We start from the raw sequence: 20113 nt of genomic DNA on the forward strand, positions 1-20113 counted from the left end.
AACTACAACATCAGGGGCGATGATGATGATGATGATGATGATGATTATAGTTACGACACAACTCTACTTTACAGTAGGTCAACCTCATGGGAACAATGTCCCTTTATGTCATATAGCTTCAGTCATCTGTCAAGGAAAGTCACATACAGCCAGACTAAGGGCTTGCACATAGGGACAATATTATTCCCATGGTTTAGTGTCAGTGTTGTTGCATATAGGTGCCCCGTGTCGCAGAAGACAATTATCTCCATTTATGTTCCCCCATTTTTTCCATTTAGTAGAAAAATGACCCTTTTCCAATTCCATTCCTGCAATGCACCCTGTTCTTCTTTGCTGGGAGCCCTTATCTTACAAACAGTTAATCACAGCTCGTTTCAGTGCCATGCCCACGCAGTCACTAATGCACATGAAAGGACATGCACTGATGATGAATGCGCCTTTCAAATTGCTTGCAGTCCTGTTTTTGTTGTGAGAAATAGAGCCAAGGCAGGGAAACTGATTTCCTCTAATGGCATTCAACTTTCCAGAGCTTTGACTTCTTAGGCCTGTGGATTAAGCTGCTAAGCGCTAATGCAAAATCGGGGGGTTAGTAAATGTGCATGCCCCCTATTGCACCCCACCATTGCACTCCTCACTACTCTGCAACAAAATCATAACTTTTACACATAGAAAAGGGGAGCAGATATTTTAATGAATAATGAATTTACATTTACTAATGGCAGCATGATTAATTGCTTAGGGATCTTTTCACAAAAAGTGGGTCCAAAATGTTGTTTTTGATCTAAAAAGTCCTTTGGTGGAATGAGAAGCCTTGTTACTTAAGGAAGACTTATCTTTCATTTAGGTTCCCTTAAGACTAAAGTTTATCATTTTTATTGTGCAGATACCAAGTTTGTCTGTAATTTTGGTCTTATCAATGCATATGGGAGCTTCCATTCTGTTTGTTTTGGCTGAGGCATCCTCCATAGACTTCATTACAACAGTACTAGACCTTCCTATCTGTGACCTTTTGGCATTGCAGCCCATTTTGTTGGTAAAATACAAGCTATGTGACAACCTTAGATCTATTGATGACTTTTTCCACCATATATAAGCAGGGGGCCTCTTCTAAGACTAGCAAACGGAAGATACATAGTGTAGGTTTAACTAAAATAAGTATAAAGCTAAATGAGGGATATTTGGGCAATTTGGCAACCCAAACTGGGCTGATCTGATCATTTTGCCTCCAGGCCAACATTTGGATCATACATCATGGGATGGACCTGCATCAAATTGCTGATACTTTCTTTTCCCAACAGGATATTTTGAAACTTACCAATAGCAAAAAAGGGAAAGTTGTGCTCAACCACAAAATTTTAAACCATTAGGCGGGGGTGCAATGAGGTTGTGACCACAAAATACATATAGACAACAACAAGAGCCCCTCTGCACTCACCCATTATCAATATATATAGGGCATTAAGACATTCTGTGCATTAAGCTACCAAGCAAGGCCCTCCCCTTTAAACAAAACAGGGATTGTTTGTCCATATATTGCAATATATTCAAGCTGGCCAACTACGTCACAGTCATCCTTACCAATAGATTTCTGGTGTATTTTCAGCCAGTTATTAGTCAGGCACCATACACAGCCAATAAGGTGGGGACTCAACCTGGAAGTGCTGAGTCAGCAGGTTTTATCAGCCCGTGTTTGCCTATTTTTATACAAAGCCTAATGCCCAGGAACTGAAGAAGCCCCTTGGATGAGTCTGCTTGCTTTAGACTTACCAATTCTAGATACTCTATATCATAAACTGGAAGAAATCTAATCAGACCTTTATTTGTTCAGGAGTTTGGAACCCAATTCCTGCTTTCCATCATTTCCTAAGATAGTAGACAATGAAGATTAATAGAAAACTTATTAGGGGCTTTTATGGGAGGTTTGTTCACCTGTTTTTATTATAAGTCTGGGTACTTCCAAACAGCCAATCAGAGTGATAGAATGTTCACAACTCAATAGGAACAGCTCCGACATGTGTTCGTTTCCCTGGTTATATTTAGTGAGCACAGACAGCTCATAGCACAATATGAATTGCTCTTTCCTCTTTCGTACCCCAGGAAGGAAATTGCTTTGTTTTCTTAAACTTCAAAAGTTGAAATGGATGATTTCAAGATGACTGGTAAATAAAACATTTAAAAAAGTGATTGATTGGTGCGAGGGCAGTGTGTACCTCACACACAACAGTACAGAGAGTCTACATGAGAGAATCATTTACTTTTATTCTGCCTTGACTCTACTATCGAACATGTATTCCAGAGGCTTCAAACTGAAATGCTACACAAACAAATACAGGATATACTGACTCAAAAATGCCACCTGCTTTGGGCAGCCCCTTTCCATTTGCACCTGGCTTTCTAGGCTTTATTGTAGATTATGCTCATTTTGTAAATGTGCAGATTTTTAAAACTAGAGGTTGATGACAGTTGGGTTGACAATAAGTATACAGTTGTAGGACATATAGAGCGATGATGGAGAATGCGCTGAAGGCCAAATGCCATAGGAATGGAGCCTTGGAGCTCTGCTAGCCACCAATAGGATCTGCACTTATCCAGTGGATAACACTCACTTTTGTCCTGAACTCATATTATTTAATACTAATGCTCCTAAATGCCATTTTTTTTCTAGTTGGATAACCCTGATAACATTGAACATAAGTATTTCAGCATGAAGCAACCTGCTAGACTTTCCCTGGAAGCCTTCAAAAGTTGCTCCTTGCTCAAACTGCTATTGATTGGCAGACGGGCCAGTACAGTTAAGACCATGGTGGACATAGTAGGGTTTTTATTGCTATGATCTAGGCATCCCCAGCCATGCTCCCTATCTTGTCATTTAGAAACTATGCACCTTGTGCTGAATGTTTATGTTCCACTGAGCTAAAAATCCCGAAGGCCAGTGTTACACCAGTTGACTTCCCAATGCTGATGAGACAGATGAGTAAATGGAATGGCTTACGCACATGCAGTTCTTAGCCAAGTGCTGCTGATGCATGTTGGTAATTACATCTTCTATTGGTATAATTCAGGTATAAACCAGGGATGTCCAACTGGAGGCCTGCATACCTTTCAACATTTGAAAAATGAAAAGGGAAATGCCACACATAGCGCCTTGAAAATGTTTGACCACGCCCACTTGTGAACACTCCTATTTTTGCCAAAAGCCTACTTATATAATTAGGTTTGAGAAACTGTGTATATTTTTTGGCATTCAATGCAGGAGATCAAAGGGAAATGAGGGACGTTTCAGTAAGAATTTGAGACTGGGGGTTGAGCTGTTAAAATGGGGACTATTCCATGCAAATTGGGACAGTTGGGAGGTATGTGCCTGTAGACCAGATGTGGCCCTTCAAAGGATTTTTATGGCCCTAGACTGCTTCAAGTCTGCATGGACTTCACTGTTTGACATCATCATTTTAACTTAATCTGGCCCTGGAATATGTTATATGGGAAATAACTGGCCCATTACTTATGTTGGACAGCACTGGTATAAACAACAAATTCTTAAAGGAACAGTAACAACAAAAAATGAAAGTGTATAAAAGTAACTAAAATATAATGTGCTGCTGCCCTGCACTGGTAAAAGTTGTGTGTTTACTTCAGAAAGTCTACTATAATTTATATAAATAAGCTGCTATGTAGCCATGGAGGCAGCCATTCAAAGGAGAAAAGGCACAGGCACATAGCAGATAACAGATAAAACACTATTGTATTCCACAGAACTTATCTGTTATCTGCTATGTAACCTGTGCCTTTTCTCCTTTTTTCCAGCTTGAATGGCTGCCCCCATGGCTACACAGCAGCTTATTATATAAATTATAGTAGTGTTACTGTAGCAAACACACCAGTTTTACCAGTGCAGGGCAACAGTGCATTCATTTTTTAGTGTTAATGTTCCTTTATTAAGTTGCAGCAGAGGGTTCCAAATAATATGTCCAATATCCCCATTTACAATCCCAAATGTTGTCTTTTGTCTTCCTTTACATCATAACAAGGTTGGCGCTATATTAAAATACTGTAATGAACATTACCCTGCTATAGATCCAGGAGTATCAATGTCTGTATATAAGTGCCCACTCTCAAATCTAAATGGCTGGGCCTCCAGAAGAGTTAGTCCTAACTCAGAAACCCATGAGCTATTGGGTTGGTGATACATTTTCCACACTCTGAGATAAAGCAAGGTACCACAGGGATTCTGAAACAAATTCAATTTATTTATATTGCCTATTGCTTGTGAGAGATTAAAGCTGAACTGCTTATTCTCAATGAACATGTAGATAGATTCTGTAACGCTACCATAAGGCCATGATGTGTGGCGGCACTGCTTGGGGAGTGAGCAGGATATACAGTATAGATCAAGGCTTTGCATGGAGAAGAGCATTTCAGGAATGCACTATATTGCGGGGTAACAGGAAGCTGGATAACATAAATTAACTTTTTCTCTTCACCCGGAACATGATAAGCCTGAAACATTGTGCAAGTGCAGTATTTTCTTTCCTGTACCTGCTACTACAAGATTTCTCTAACCACGTGAGGGTGCACAGCAAGTCCTCGGAGCCTCAAATATGAGGGAACAGAAAAGGTGCTATTTCTACCTGAGGACCCTGCAGATTGTCTGTATTCCATGCAATGAAACCAGGCGGCATAGGGGCCAAAAATGGTACTGCTGATAAATGCTTTTAAGATGGAGACATAGACACAAATTATTACTCCAGAGAGACTGAGAAGGGTCCAGAGTCTCTGGAAAAGTAGGACTAAAGTACAAAAACGCCATTGGGAATACCAAAAATACCTTGGAATATCCAGGAGCCTTAGTCCAAAGAAGCAAGCCCCAAGCAAAAAACTTGTCTTGTCTGGTCTATTCCCGCAGCAGGAAAAGGAGGGATGAAATACAGTATATCACAGGGATTTGATGAGCAAAATGGCAGAACTATTAACTTTCTTAGGTACGGCAATCTAATGGAAGAGTATTATGTACTTCTTTGGAAACAGGTAATGAGCTTGCAAAGATGGATGATAAGCAGGACCCTAATATGGTGGATCTGGATGAGCTAAAGGTACGGGTTATGTTCTAGCAGTAGGCCAGAGTCATGTTACCGGATATAAGAACACTATATATAAGTGTTCCTATTCTTCACCTAATTCAATGATAGACCCATGTTATCCGGGTCAAAACAGGTAAAAAGTTATTGCCATATAAATCTGTTTACAGATGGAGCCTCCACTACTGGCTCCAAGTGACTTCTAACATCTTCTCCCGTATTTGTAAAGTGAAGGTTCCAGGAAATGATTTTTCCTTGCTTCATCTGAAATCTGTCACATCAGTAAAATAAATCAGACCCAAACACTGCAAGAGGATAAGCCACACGCTCCAGTGCAGCACCTGGTTCAGTTTGGTGCCATTTCCAGAACACCTAATGCTGTACCTTCTGGCCAAGGAATGGGAAACTATTAATGCTCAATTGCCTAAAATGTGGGGTGGGTAATGCACAGCTGACACACAGGCAGAGAGTTTGAATCATCATTACCAGGAAAATCAAGATCATATGGGGCCTCTAGGTTATTTCAGAGCACATGGAATTCATTGTAGGGTTCCATTCCCTGCTGTAATCCCATCTGGCAAACAAACTCCCTATATAAGTGATTCACATTAAACACTCCCTCAGCTACCCAATCTCTTCTGCTACCTACCTGTAAAATATATCAAACACTTTTATATAGAAGGGAAAGGAAAACAAAAAAACATAGTTGCAGAGAAGGTAGATGTCTATTCTCTTCCGACACAGCCTAGTGCACCAAGACCAATATAATAGGAAGCAGAAGTTCAAGAGTCAGAAGGGCAAGTCATCAGTCCAGGGAGGGTAAGTATAAAGTGTTGCACAAGTAATTGTAACTTGCAACAACCAATCAGCAGATAGCATTACTGGTCACCTGTTTGGAAGCAAATATCGGATTACAATGGGTTACTAAACCTGGCAGAAATGACTTTCTATTACATTACCATCCAAAAATTCTGATTTAGTTGGAACCTTGTTTGGTCAGGTCTATTCATCAACAGGAATTGGAAGCAGCGGTGCAGAAAAAAAAGATATGGAGAGACATAAAGTCAATAACAGTTATATTTAGGGTAGAGATCCCCTTTCAGTTAAAATGACTGAGCTGTTTAACTATTCCAAAATATTAAAGAAATCTCATGGATCATCCAGGTGCGCCAATATAGGCAGGAATGTAATTTATAGCGAGCCATAGCTCCGACCTGTCCACCCATGAATAATATTCCCATTCATAGTCTGACACACTCACATCAGTCAAATGAGCCCCAATCATATGAACGGAGGCCCGAGTGTTTAGTGACCCTGAGGGGGGAAAATGAAAGGCACACTTCCAAATTTTCATACAAAAAAAAAATTTAATAAATATTTACTTTTCAGAATTTATTGCCAACACATCAAAGATGCATTTAAGGTTCATAACACTAATGTCACAAAAAAAACATGGTTTATTCAGGACCTCCATTGCTAACTGTTGTGATAACTAGATTCAGTTTTTGTTGCATACATCAATATAGCGGTAGCGCTAAGAACACCTACTGTAGCAGAGGGGTAGTCACGGCATTGCGCTGCAACACCTTGTACGCTCCGTCACTACTGCAGATGTTACAGAAGAGAATCTATGAGCACTCACTGACCAATTGCTTTAAGCCTATAGCCATTATATCAGCCCTGGGGAGTCACAAATCCTAATACAGACGGTGCCAAAAGGAATATCTATTCAGTTTACAACTAGTGGTTTTTGTTCTTATCTTTCTTTAATGGTTTGTAATTCAGTCAATCGTTATATGGAGATTTCTGGGGAAAAAATGATTTATATTTATATTAAAGCATGATTCCTAATGCCATAGGAAAACTTTGTTGTTCATAACGTATGCCAATATTAGGCAATGCCTAAATGCCTGCCCTACTATTGATTTACTACAGCCACCATTATCCATAAGTGCACACACTTTCATTCCAGATTTACAGCTGCCAATCTGAATCATATCTTTTCTTTTCACTGTGACCGTCAGCAATATCATGTTATGGGTCTATAGTAGTGTCGGGCATCCCAGGAACCACTCTTATAACAATTAGACAGATGCTATAGGAGGTTAAATAAGCTTATGGTGGGAATAATGGGCTCCACTTGTACTCAAAGTCCCTCCCCCAAAAATAAAGACTCCACTGGGACAAACATAATGATTATAGGCAAAATAAACTTGGCTTTTTTTTTTTTTAATATCACAAACTTTTATTGTTTTTGGTCATAGATTTTCTTTCTATTGAAGTTAAGGCAGGCAGTGTAACGTATAGGAAAGCAACAGTGATCACTCGACATTCTACTGTTCAAGTATTCAACCTCTAGCTTAACAGAATACTCCCCTAGTTTCAGTAGATTATAAAAAAAAAAGAACAAAATCATATCTACAAGTGGTTCTGTAGTTACATTTTCATTGTGGAAAAAGAATTTACAAACAAAAAAAAAACGAGATTACTGCGCCTCCACTTCCGCCAATTTGATTTCCATTGTCGTTGTCTCCTTACATGCACCGCCGCGTCCGTTCCCTCGCACCGCGTTGCAGCAGAATATCTGCCAGTCGCTCTGTTTTGTCCTTTTTTTTTGTTTTTTGTTTTTATATCAAAGCCGAAAGCAGCAAATATTGTTCTAAAGTCGAACTCTCGAAAAAAAAAACAGTTTGAGTCGGAACTTACAAAAAAATAGTTTAAGTGATACTATATAAAGGTGTTCTTTAACATTGTACAAAAACAGCATCGAGGCGTGTCAGCCCGTCCTATTGTTAAAAAATAAACTATTTTTTTAAAAAAAAAACACCTTAAATTTTGGCATATACGTAACACGGAACAAGAAATAAGTTCTGGGGGAAAAAAAAAAAAGCCGGAAGCTTACAAAGCTATCAAAAAACCAGTCAATTCTAAACATGTACATATAAATAAAAAGGAATGATATTTAAGGCTCTTGATTATTAAGTTAATAAATCAAATATACACAGTGATTAATAAAAAAAAATATTTACAGGTCTATACAAAAAAAAGGGAAAAAAAAAAAAAGATTGAAATTTCTTCATTTGACCAGCATCAGCTGACAGTCCCACCCGCCCCTCCCCCCCTGACACAATAACAATAAAAAAATAAATAATAAACTTAAATTTGTGATAGTTGCTGTGGTTCTGAGCTGCAAAGGCACTTTCAAATACAGAACTAGTTCTACGTCACCATAAAAACCGAATGTACGAATGTTTAAAAAACAAAAAGCTACATCTAAAATAAATATAAATTAAAAAAAGTGATGATTCTAAGATGGCGTTGCTATGGGGAAGGAGAAGAACTGAACGGAGAGATAGGAGCCGAACGCCGAAGGCTTTTAGCGTTTTCGCGGCGTTCCGGCTGCAGCTGAATTGACATCAGGGCACTTTTGGACTAGTTTTGCATAGATGTGAAATGCAGCACTTGGTATTCCAGCCAACCACAGCAACTATCATTGCCAGTGTAAGCCAGCTTGTCAAAACTTAAATTAACATAGGGATTCTAAGTAAATAATAGCCTTAGACTCAAATATTACACAACAGTTTAAGAACTAGTGAAGCTAAGCCCTCGGGAGCAGTCACAAGCTCTGCATGGCAGCGCTACATTCTGCTATACGATGTATTCCATCCGATTTAGGCTCTGTGCTGTTTCTAAGTCTCTGTTGTCTTGTTTATTTGTCCAGTTTGGCTGTTTGCTAGGAGTGCTGTTGGGCGGCTTTTCGTCTCTGTCGACCAGCGTGTACGCCGGCTGCTTGACGTATCGGGGCTTTTGCTGGTGCTTGTCCATGTCGTCCTCCTCCACCTCTGAATTGTGTGTCCTTATTTTTGCAATTTTGGAGTTTTTGTTTTCGTAGTCTTTGATCGGCACAGTGTTGGCCCCGTGTTTCTCGATGGGGTTCTTGATCTGGTTGAGCTGCTCCCGCACGTTGTTGGTGGTATTGTCTTCCGACGCCGTGTGAGAATGGCTGCTTTGCTTTCTGCGCTTCCGAATGCACCAGTAGAAAGCGGTCACCAGGCAGCAGACCCAGGCCACGGTTAGAATGGAGCTCAATAATGGAACCAGGAAATCTACGAGAGATCGGGAAAAAATGTTAATGCTGATGAAATCACTGCAGATTAAATGGGTAGTTAACCTTTTATAATGATGTAAAGCAGGGGTCCCCAACCTTTCTTACTCATGAGCCACAGTCAAATGTAAAAAGACTTGGGGAGCAACACAAGCACTATAAAAGTTCATGGAGGAGCCAAATAAGGGCTGTGATTGGCTATTAGGCAGCCTCTATGCACCTCTATCAGCTTACAGGGGCTTTATTTGGTAGGAAATCTTGTTTTTATTCAACCAAAACTTGCCCCCAAGTCAGGAATTCAAAAATAATTACCTGGTTTGGGGGCACTGAGAGCAACATCCAAGGGGTTGGTGAGCAATATGTTGCCCCTCAGTCACTGGTTGGGGATCACTGATGTAGAGTGCTAATCTGAGATTTCAACTTTTTTTTTTTTTTATTGTAATTTTAAAAATGAATGAGCTTTTGGTTCAGCTGCTCTCCAGTTTGGAATTTCAGCAGATATTTGGTTGCTAGGGTCCAATTTAACATAACAACCAGGTAGTGGTTTGAAAGAGAAATAAAATAAAATTGTAGCCTCGCAGAGCATCGGTTTCATGGTTGCTTGGGTCAGTGACCCTCATTTGATAGCTGTAAACTATAAAATAATAAAAAAGGAAGACCAACTGAAAAGTTGCCATGAACAGGTCGTTCTAAAATATACTAAAAGTTAATGTGAAGGTGAACAACCCCTTTATGGATGCTGACAGCCTCTTTGGGGAGTCTGGTAAAGCCTTTACTATTTAGCCATTCAGCTGCAATGCTACCTAGAAGGCTGGAATATTCCCCTCCTGCTGACCTTGGATGCAGATTTGTCTCAATCTATTCCCATAGTTAGAGTATGTGCCATAAACCTACAGGGTAGGTGCGAAAGACATTCCTCACAATCTCCTCAATGAATGAAAGTTGCACGGCCTAAGGAATGACGTTAAGCAGAAGATTTCTGCTGGATAAATAAAGGCCATGAAACTGGAAACCCTCAGGGATTATTTCTTTACTGTTTTATTATTCGCTAACTGGATATTCCGAGGTATAAACTCTGCTTGCAATAGGCTACAAGTGTAATGGGTGGAAACACTGCTATTGGCCAACCACCAGGTGAGTTATGCTTGGGTTTGGCCTAGGATGCACAGCCATATTGTGCAAGTGGTTGGGAGATCATCCAATATATCATCAATGTTCCAGGACCAGATATTTAAGTACCCTGGTGGGGGCATAAAAAATACAACAAAGGGCCACAGTTGGTCCATGGATCTACCCTATATTATTATTAACTGGCTTCTCATGAAATGAAAATTCCCTTCTAAACTGTTTTGTAGCACCACCGTGCCATTTCTAAGTAACTATTGCAGCAATTAGAGGATTTCCACATCTACTAAGCATCAGAAACAGCTGGCCAGTGACCTAGAATCTACAGACACTTGCCTCGTATGTGCATTGTTTTTATATAGGGGTTCTATGAAAGGGTAAGTTTTGTAACAGGTGACAAGTAAATGCTACCTGCTGATTAGTTGCTATGGGTTACTATGGGGCAAACTTAGTGCCTTTTATTACATAACCCTAATGATGTTAACTTAAATATACATTCATTGCAACTCACCTGTGCCGTTTTTGGCTTGTCGCCTCTGGACTCGAACTTCTGCCACTGAAGCAATGAAAGTGTTGTTGGCATCTCGCTTGCTAACAAGATCAATGATTCGTTCGGTGATGTCTTTAACTGGATTCCTGCCGTCTCCATTTTCCTCCACAGACTAAAAACCAAAGAAAAGATATATTAACAACCCAGGCCTGATGGATATCCCTTCCTATTGCTGCATTTAGCCTGGAGCATAACAAAGCTATGCTACTGCTGTATATGTCGAGTGTCTCATGATGGCTGATCATGCACATTTATAGCTCAAGGAAAATTGTAGTTATCTTGCAGGATTTCAGCTCTATAGGCTGGGAGAGAAGCAGCCCGAGCACTAACTCTGGCCAGCACTGTGCAGCAGAAGCTGTTTGCTTAGTGACTCTGCTGCAGCTATATTTAATGCAGGATATGTTCCATGAACGTTACTCACTATAGCCACATGGATCTCGTTGTTTGCTGATGGAGAAAGTTCACAGGTAATGTAGATGGAATATTCAGCGGAAACATTCTTCAAAATGTTGAGATTCCTCAGTTCATTGCAAATGCTCTCGGTAGTGAGTCCCTGATAATGCAAAACACAATAAAGCCATCACTTAACTGGATAAACAGGATCATTCTGCAGAACAGAATAGCATTGGAAGGATATGCCATTCCCATAATAAAAGATGTTGACTCGGCCCCTCCAGACTAAGTCTCTAGCTTATTGGCCCTTGTATGTTGCCCCTGCAATGGAACGTCTGACTGATATCTGTCCAAAAAAAGTCACCTGCCTTGAAACATTGGTACAGTCCGCTACTGAAGGGTCACCCTAACCCTCATAATCCAGTTGTGGTTCATGGGACCAATTTGGGATCATCACATTGCTGGCTAAACCAGGAAAATACTGAGGTTGCCAAAGGAGCCAATGTTCATACAGTGCCAGACTGTTACATACATAGGTAGAGTTTGCCTTTAATAAGCCAAATACTCAGCCAATATGTAGTGGTTTAGGTGACAAAGGGAAAATGAGAGCCTGAATAAGGGAAAGGGCAAAACATGGGCCTATTCCCTTCCCAGCAACCCATGAGAAACAATAAAAAAGCCTTCAGAATTACAGCCGAGCATTATTCAAAGGACTGTGTCGCTAGACACAACGGCTGGAATTTCCTCTGAGCATTGTCTATGGGAAAAAATAATGTATTGGCGAATATCTTCCCTAAAGCCGTTAAGGAATATGCTTGTGACTATTAAACCCTGGTTTTCCCATAGACACGGCTTTAAAAGCATTCCAGGAGTTTTGTCTGGCAGCATTGTTTCTACAGCAGTCAGAAGGGCAAATGACTGCGTGATGTGATTCTCAGCTAAGAGCCAACCAGGGACTGGGATGGATGTTGTTTGTAACCTGCCCCATGATTCGCCGCAACACATGATCTATTTGCATTGTTCGTGGATGTGTGGTTTCATACTGAATGGGTCAAGTAGCTGCTGGGAACTGCAAGCTGGAGTTTTTCCCTCCAACTGATGCCTCTCAGCTTTGGCAACAACAATAACAGATAAAACATTCAAATCATTGCTTTTGATAGTTTGACTTACCGGTGACATCATCTCCTTATTAAATGTAAAGGTGATGTTGGCACAGCTGGCATCCTGATAGCTGGCATTAGCGTTACACTTAGTCTTGACAGGCGGCTGATTGGTCGGCCAGCATTCACCCACCCCAGTGCAAGGGGGAACAAAGCAATGGTTGTCTCTTATTGGAACACAAGTCTGCCCAGCAGGGCATTCGCTGCTGCCGTGTATATCACAACGCTGAGGGCCACACCACACCTAGATATAGACATAACACAGGAGTTTAACACTCTAAGCTTTGATTGATGGATACAGACATTTACAAGGCAGAGCATAATTGCTTCACAGAGTACTTACTGCTAATCAGTATACATACATTATGGCCCAGATATTCCTACCATGGAACTACGATCACTAAATCATGCACAGTATTTGTGGTTGTTTTATTGGATTTATTTTAGATATAATATATGCAGAAAATTAATTCCTAAATCAGTATTGTTAGGTTTGGGGATAAAGGGCTTTTACACATGACCCCTGCTCTTATATCTGTAAGCAGCAAGACAAAGGCAAATACATTAGGGAACACTCACGTACCTTTGAGCATGTCACTTTGCCGTTCAGACACTGGCAGGAGTTGCAGTCATCATCCCATTTGGCCCCGTCTGGCATCATATGGCCATTAGTTATACAAGGCCTTCCTGTAACTGCACAAATGGTCGTGTTAGTATATGGCAATACCATCATTACCAGAGCAGGGCACAAACTGGTTATTTGGTAGCAGAGAGGGGGAGAAACACATTGTTTTTCATTACCTTCTTGGCACCTTGGACCACTACGGCCAGGCGGGCAGGTACAACGGTAGCCATTGATTTCATCTATGCAAGTAGCTCCAAAAGCACAGGGTGAAGATTGGCACTCATTGATATCTATAAACAAACAAAATAATCATTATAGAAACCTGTTTAACTAATGAAAAGTGCCTAAAATATCCTTACGGCTTATTGGCTGTATCAGAAGTTTGCAAAGGGGAAATATGAGAACCTTCCCTATTCAGAAAGGAGATTTCCGAGTTGTAATAAATAGCTAAAATAAAAGTTGCATGGTTAGCAACAGGTTTTTATAACCCACAACCAATGAGAAGGCATCATTTACAGATTACCTGTTTTTTAAGCAGAGGTTGCTATAAGTTATATGCTGCAAACCACTTTATTACTGTTTATTAATAACTTTTTCTGCCTGTTAGCAACTATTTAAATTCATTTAGTTAAGACGTTTCCTTTGACTCAAGGCCCCATGAAGGTTAAAGGAAGTTTCAAAACAAAGGGCAATCTGCCCAAGCCTTTTATTAGGATACTTACTTATCCGACAGTCGGGACCAGCAAATCCAGGAGCACATTCACATCGGTACCAGTTGTCTCCATCAACGCATGTCCCACTGTTATAGCTACGGAAGTGAAAGGAAGGGGAGGTATTAGACTTTTATCCTATAAGGCAAGGCCTCATTGCACCACAATACAGCTGACATGTCTAATCTGCTGCCCTCCAGCTGCTGGCCCACAACTCCCAGCAAAGCCAAGATGAAAGTTGTAGTTTCACATAGACTGAACAGCTTTACAGGATATCATATACTATCATTTATATTCTGTTAGCACATTAAGGTGAACACACACTGTGTGTGTATGTAAGAGGGTCTGTGCTTGTTAATTAATGGAATGCTTGGGGGCAATGGCTTTTGCACTTCATTCTTATGTCATATTATAAATTGTAGTCACAGGAGAACCATTTCCTGGCTATTAAACAAAATCCACTCCCCACTGGAGCAGATATTCCTAGGGATAGGATCATTTACTCATAAGCCTATCAGTGAGCGGTGGCTTATGGGTAATTTGTAAAGCAGGTGGAAACACTTAAGAGCCGAATAAAGCAAGTCTGACCCGTTCCCATGTCATCTGTTTAGAAAATGTGTCTAAACTGCTCTGCTTCTTAAAGTCTCATATTAGAGCTACAATTAGGATCTACATTACTTAAGCGCCTTGGAGTTTTGATTCCCAGCCTAACAAAGTGCTTGAGCCATGCATTGTCGCTATAGGTGAGCTGGGGTGTCTGATCTAGAAAGCAGCCTGGTACGAGGCTGACAGTTAATTTGTCCAGTTCTACTTACCATGGGTGAGGGCTGCAATCATTAGTATCTAGAATAGAAAAGAAATACAATTTAGGTGACTTTCTGCAGGAAGAAAATACTTCATTCTGTTATTAAATTCAGCTTAATCCCCCTCATTCCCCCCAGAAAGGATTGTTCCATTCTCCGGCAGACAGTGAGTGAAAGCAGGCAAGTTGTTGCCTTAAAGAATGTAGGAAAACACAGGACAACATCTGTCTCCAGTTACTTCATTTGCAACTTTCCCATGCCCAGGTCAAACCCTCTGTTCCATATTGTTATTTATAGAGAGAAGAAAGGGCTCCAGGTGATGCTGACGTGCACCCCTATTGTCTCCCAGTTTCAGGTTAAGGTATCGATACGAGGCAGGAGGGGGTTAAGTGCACTACCTATTTCCGAGGGAAACTTAAAGCAAACTTACTCTGGGAGCATGTTGGTCCTTCCCAGCCTTCTTTGCAAACACAAGTGAAAGAGTCCCCACGGACGACGCAAGTTCCACCGTTAAAGCAGGGATTTGGCAAACAGCTGCTGTTCCTTGCTAGGAGGAATACATTGCAAAACAAGCATGAAAGCCGAGCAGAGAAAAGCCAAGCAATGAAAGAAAGCAGGATGTTTTCCCCCCTTTATACATATATCATTTCTGCCCTGTGCCTGCGGTCGTAGGTAAATAAACATAGAGCCCAAACCGAGGCCCAGTTATAAAAAAAAAAAAACCCCGAACTGTCTCATATATTATAATATGGAACTCTCAGTAACTTGGCTGTCATTATTTAACCTGCAATTAATCGTGAAAGCAAGCTGCTGATTGGCTGCACAGGTCATGCCTGAATCCCTCTAGCTGCTGTGTACTATATCTCCCAGCAGCCACAGGGCCATGACCTTTATACCAGGCACTTTATATATAACAATATATGATAACATATTAGAAGTCACTCAGAGCTTGGTTCCTTTATATGCTCATGTTACTCCTCAGCAACCTTTTCATTTACAATTTCTTTAATAATACCCAATTATATTTCCTATATAATAAAGGCCAATAGACTGGTTACAAACTAGAATAATCAGTTCTTACCAATATTACATGTCGCTCCTTCCCATCCAGCAGGGCAAATACATTTAAAGGTATCTCCCTCATCATAGCAGGTCCCACCGTTGTTGCACGTGGCTTCATCGCACTGACTGTCTCCTGAAAAGAAAAATACCTCTCCGATGAATATCAGACATTTCAACATAAAATATCACACTATAAACAGCAGATAAGAAATCCACACTTACGGGAGTGGCAGGTTTTTCCTTTCCAGCCATTCTTGCATTCGCAGTAGAAATCATTAACCAAGTCCCGACAAGTCCCTCCATTGTAGCAAGGGTTTTTACTGCAGTCATTAATGTCTGAAAGAAAATAAACAGAACATTACACGGTGAGATAGAAATGCTGGCAAGGAACAGATGAGGTGTGAGTTCTGGGTTACCCATAGGGGCTTTATCAATTACTTACTGAAGTCAGAACACTCAGTGAAAACATTGGGTTGTAGCCCAGCAACATTTGGGGACTCTAGGGTGTTTACATGCCAATAACATGTCTCATTCTTAACACTACATTTAAGGGTACAAGCTCCGTTCTTGCTCACAAAGGGAGAAAAAGGACTCACTTGTTTCGCAGTAAATTCCTTCCCATCCGTCGCTACAAATACATTTGTATGAGTTCACGCCATCAATGCAGGTACCTCCATTTTTACATGGGTTGCTTTCACAGTCGTTAATATCTGCAATGGAGAACAAAACCTTGTATAAGTGCTTGTACTAAGTGCTTGTTAATTGAATGACTGTGTGCTTGGTTCTGCAGCCAGGTCTATGTATGTTCATTCATCAAGATGCATATTTAGTTTGACTAAAGGTGGCCATAGACAGCTAGACTTCAGATCCTGATTCAGATCCTTCAGACTGATTGGCAGCCCTCAGTCAGACGGTTCATAAAGCCACCATTTTAATTTGATCATTTGGCACCCATTATTGCCCAACTTAGGTGGGCATATCTGGAGAACAGGTTACCAAAAAAGCGGATCTTACAGTGTATGACCACCTTAAGTCTCAGTCTTGGCCAATATAAATTCCAGTCCTGTGTGTGTAGGTAATTAAATTAAATATTGCATTTTAGCCCCATCCCAGCAGGAAAGCCCAAAGCAGAGAAAAGCTGGTACGGCTCATGGAATTCCAATGGTTTCTAATAATGCAGCTCTGATTCTTACTTTCATGACAGTAAGTGCCAGTGAAGCCCTTGTTGCACTCGCAGGTGAATTTTCCTCCGGATTGACTCCTACATTTTCCATGGGGGCCACAGACATTCGAGGAAATGTACCGTACGCCTTCTGGGGTGCTGTTGGAAGCGACGGCCACTGTACAGCTGTCAATCACTGGAGGAAAACAAGGCAAAGGCCCATCAGTAAGAAAAAGATAAGCGCTGCAGGCTGATGCTTCTATGAGATGGCACTGGGATCAGGTAACCTACTCAGCTTCGGCCAAGCTTACAGCTGGGACACAGCCAAGAGTGTTTAGCTCTGTTTACCCACACGAGACTTCTACAATCAGAGCTGCAGTCCTCTATTCAGCAGTGGTTTTATGGCAAATGAGTTTGCAAGGCTAACACTATGCTAGGCTTGCACTTTAGAATGGCTATTCTTGCCTTGCAAGTGATATGCAAAGGCAACAATTGTGGGCTGTTATGGGTATTTTGACACTGTTTTTTTAAACACTGCTGTGTGTGTCACAGAGCTATGAAATACTGTTGACAAAACTTACTGCAGTAGTAGTGGCACATTCACCAGGGCCCTGAAGTGTAATAGATACCAGGTCCCTACTTTTGAATGTCCTACACTTTATGAGGGTATAGTGGACATAAAGCAACATGAATGTGCAGGGAAGTTATCAGAGGGAGCTGCCATACCTTTTGCTTGGACTGACAATAAAAACAGGACCACTAGATGTTGCTTAATATGTCACAGCCCCAACTCATAAGTAAAAATGTAAATTTTCAAAAAGGAGGAATATGCTGCACATGGAATAAACTTCACCATAGACTGCCCGTTTGTTGACAGATAATCCCTGTGCTTATATAGAGAGTACACTTTGCCTTTAATATCTTACTTGATCTCTCTGCCTGTTCTGGGAACTAACAATATTCATTTGTTTGCCTGACAAACCTACTTCCTATCTCAGAAATGTGACACTGATGCAAAGACAACTCGGCGGGATCGTAATTCAATCCCCCTGTCATAAAATTGGCAGTTAAGAGCCGGAGAATTAAAGCAATTTCTCGCTTTTTTTTTTTTTTTAATAAAGCACCCGTTTAACGTAACCACCTGGACACTGGCAGAACTAGGAGCATCAGAAGGAAAAAATACATCCTTATGTCTGCGTTTAAAGGGCAGAAACATGGTTGGTTCGAATTTTCTTTTTTATAGATAATGTAAAAGTGAAGTGAAGGCTGCTGCCATGCAGACGAACAGAAGGAAGGGGTTAAATGCATCCAATCAATAGCTTGACCTGTGGTCCCTTACTCTAACAACAGTCCCTGCCTTGCTGAATGTTAATGGTGAAGGGCACGGCACAGCTGGATTTTATTATCGCAGTGTGTGGTTCCCAATCACTTTGCATGATGACTGCCTTACTCAGCAGTGAAAGTTTCTGTTTTCGAGACAAACAAAGCGGGGTGTACGCACCTTCACATGGGGTAGTGCGGCAATGATCCTTTAAGTGGGAACAATTCTTGCCCTCGTAGTCTTCTGAGCAGTTGCAGAAGTAATCGGTAGCCAAATTAAAGCACTGGGCTCCATTCTGGCAAGGGTCCGGCTCACAGTAATCTATGTCCAACTGTAAATGTTGAAGGGGAAGCAGAAGGAAACAAAGGTTTTATTATTACCCTATTCAGTGCTTAAGAGAGCAGACACTGTGGAATCTGACCTTTCCATCTAGCTGCCTCCATTAATTTTACTTAAAGCAGAATGTACAGTGTCCTTAGCCTGGATCCAAGTGGATTGAGGATATAAAACAGCTACAAGAGCCAACAGCGAGCGTACAAGAAAAGTGAACACGCAAACATTTGTGATCTGTTTAACTGAATAGATCCGATTTCTCCTACCCCCTCCCAAAAAACACATTATTGGCAGACAGCTGTATGGGGTATGACTTTATAGCAAGGCTCGCTGAACATAAGGTATTTAGTGTACAAATCATTAGCAGTAAGAAGGAGGGGCCCTTGCTAGACATGAGCCATGTTATCTGGGGGGTTGCCATTTTAGCCGGACTCACCTGACAGAGGTTTCCCGAGAAACCAGCGGGACACAGGCATTGGAATCCATTGATTTCATCCTGACAGTGGCCCCCATTCAGGCAGGGATTGCTCACACATTCATTGACATCTTTCTCACAGCGTTCCCCTGCATAGCCGGGTGGACAGATACAGCGAAACCCATTAACCAAGTCCTGTAATGACAAAGTAGGAAACAATCACAAAACATGGCTTTCAGAGACACCAACAACAATAAGCATTGTGCTGGAGAAGGACAGTCCGGACAGCAGCACAAAACCATGTCACAGCTGTACATCACACTCCCGCCGGGTGATTAGAAGTGGTCAGAAAACAAAAAACTTACCCTGCAGGTTCCGCCGTTTTGACACTGGCCAAGGCAATCATTAATATCTAAACGAGGGAGGAAGAAAGAAACGAAAGCATATAAATATAGATGTCAAGGAAGGCGAGAGGCTGCACAGTGAAATGCATTCTGCACTTGAGTGATGCTGAAAGAATTTTAATCAGAATGGCTGGGTACAGATAGAGCTTTTGTTACGTTTCCTGCATCCTTTCCTTGAGATAACGTTGTTAGAATGGGTGGGAAGCCTAAGCTTTTCTCCAGTGCTCTTGCCTCAACTTCACAGCATTGTTTTATTTTTGTTATCAGAATAGGACCATAGGACAAGCGATAAAGCATTATATCGTCTTTCCAAACAGACAACACCCCACTTTTTGGGGGGAGAAATTATAACTAGTTTATAAATAGTGTTTATTTTTCTTAAATTTAAAGTGTGAGGGTGCAGTGCATTGTGTGCACCGGACGTTCCTTCCCAGCATGTATGCAATAAACGCCCATTGCCGTACTATTTGCTTGGCTGAGTCATTCCCCAATCTATGCCTACTAAAAAAATATATGTATAAAGGCTGAACATTCCTTAAAAACCAACAAATGGAACAGGAAATTGCAGAAAAGAAGTAAAGAGGACTTACTTATGTCACAATTCTGACCCGTCCATCCAGGAAGGCAATTGCAATAGTAGCTACCAATCAGGTTTCTGCAGGAGTTGGCATTTACGCAAGGTTTGGCTTCACACTCATTGGCATCTTAAAAAAAATGAAACAAATTTTTATAGAAATTTGAAAGGGTCCAAATGTAAATGTGCATATGGTATTTAGTTCTTTGTGGCTACCCAGTTTATACAGAATATGCTATATATAAATGCACACACCAAGCATTGGGGTCCCATATCCAAACTATATTGTTGCTAAA

At 41.0% G+C, this 20113-nt stretch overlaps 1 protein-coding gene across 1 annotated transcript in view; it reads right to left on the minus strand.

Annotated features, from left to right (window-relative positions):
* Positions 1-6422: 6422 nt before the first annotated feature.
* Positions 6423-20113, minus strand: part of jag1 (jagged 1) — a 39250-nt gene continuing 25559 nt past the window's right edge. The window contains exons 10-26 of the mRNA XM_002931738.5: positions 19834-19947; positions 19205-19251; positions 18861-19034; positions 18272-18422; positions 16802-16966; positions 16205-16318; positions 15831-15944; positions 15628-15741; positions 14977-15093; positions 14559-14586; positions 13756-13841; positions 13210-13323; positions 12992-13101; positions 12419-12652; positions 11277-11408; positions 10817-10967; positions 6423-9181 (exon numbers count right to left, since the gene is read on the minus strand). Of these exons, the coding sequence (XP_002931784.1) occupies positions 8724-9181; positions 10817-10967; positions 11277-11408; positions 12419-12652; positions 12992-13101; positions 13210-13323; positions 13756-13841; positions 14559-14586; positions 14977-15093; positions 15628-15741; positions 15831-15944; positions 16205-16318; positions 16802-16966; positions 18272-18422; positions 18861-19034; positions 19205-19251; positions 19834-19947 (2423 nt within the window). The 3' untranslated portion in view covers positions 6423-8723. The remainder of the gene's footprint in view (positions 9182-10816; positions 10968-11276; positions 11409-12418; positions 12653-12991; positions 13102-13209; positions 13324-13755; positions 13842-14558; positions 14587-14976; positions 15094-15627; positions 15742-15830; positions 15945-16204; positions 16319-16801; positions 16967-18271; positions 18423-18860; positions 19035-19204; positions 19252-19833; positions 19948-20113) is intronic.

The sequence above is a fragment of the Xenopus tropicalis genome, chromosome 5, assembly GCF_000004195.4.
Source record: "Xenopus tropicalis strain Nigerian chromosome 5, UCB_Xtro_10.0, whole genome shotgun sequence".
NCBI classification, from domain to species: Eukaryota; Metazoa; Chordata; class Amphibia; order Anura; family Pipidae; genus Xenopus; species Xenopus tropicalis.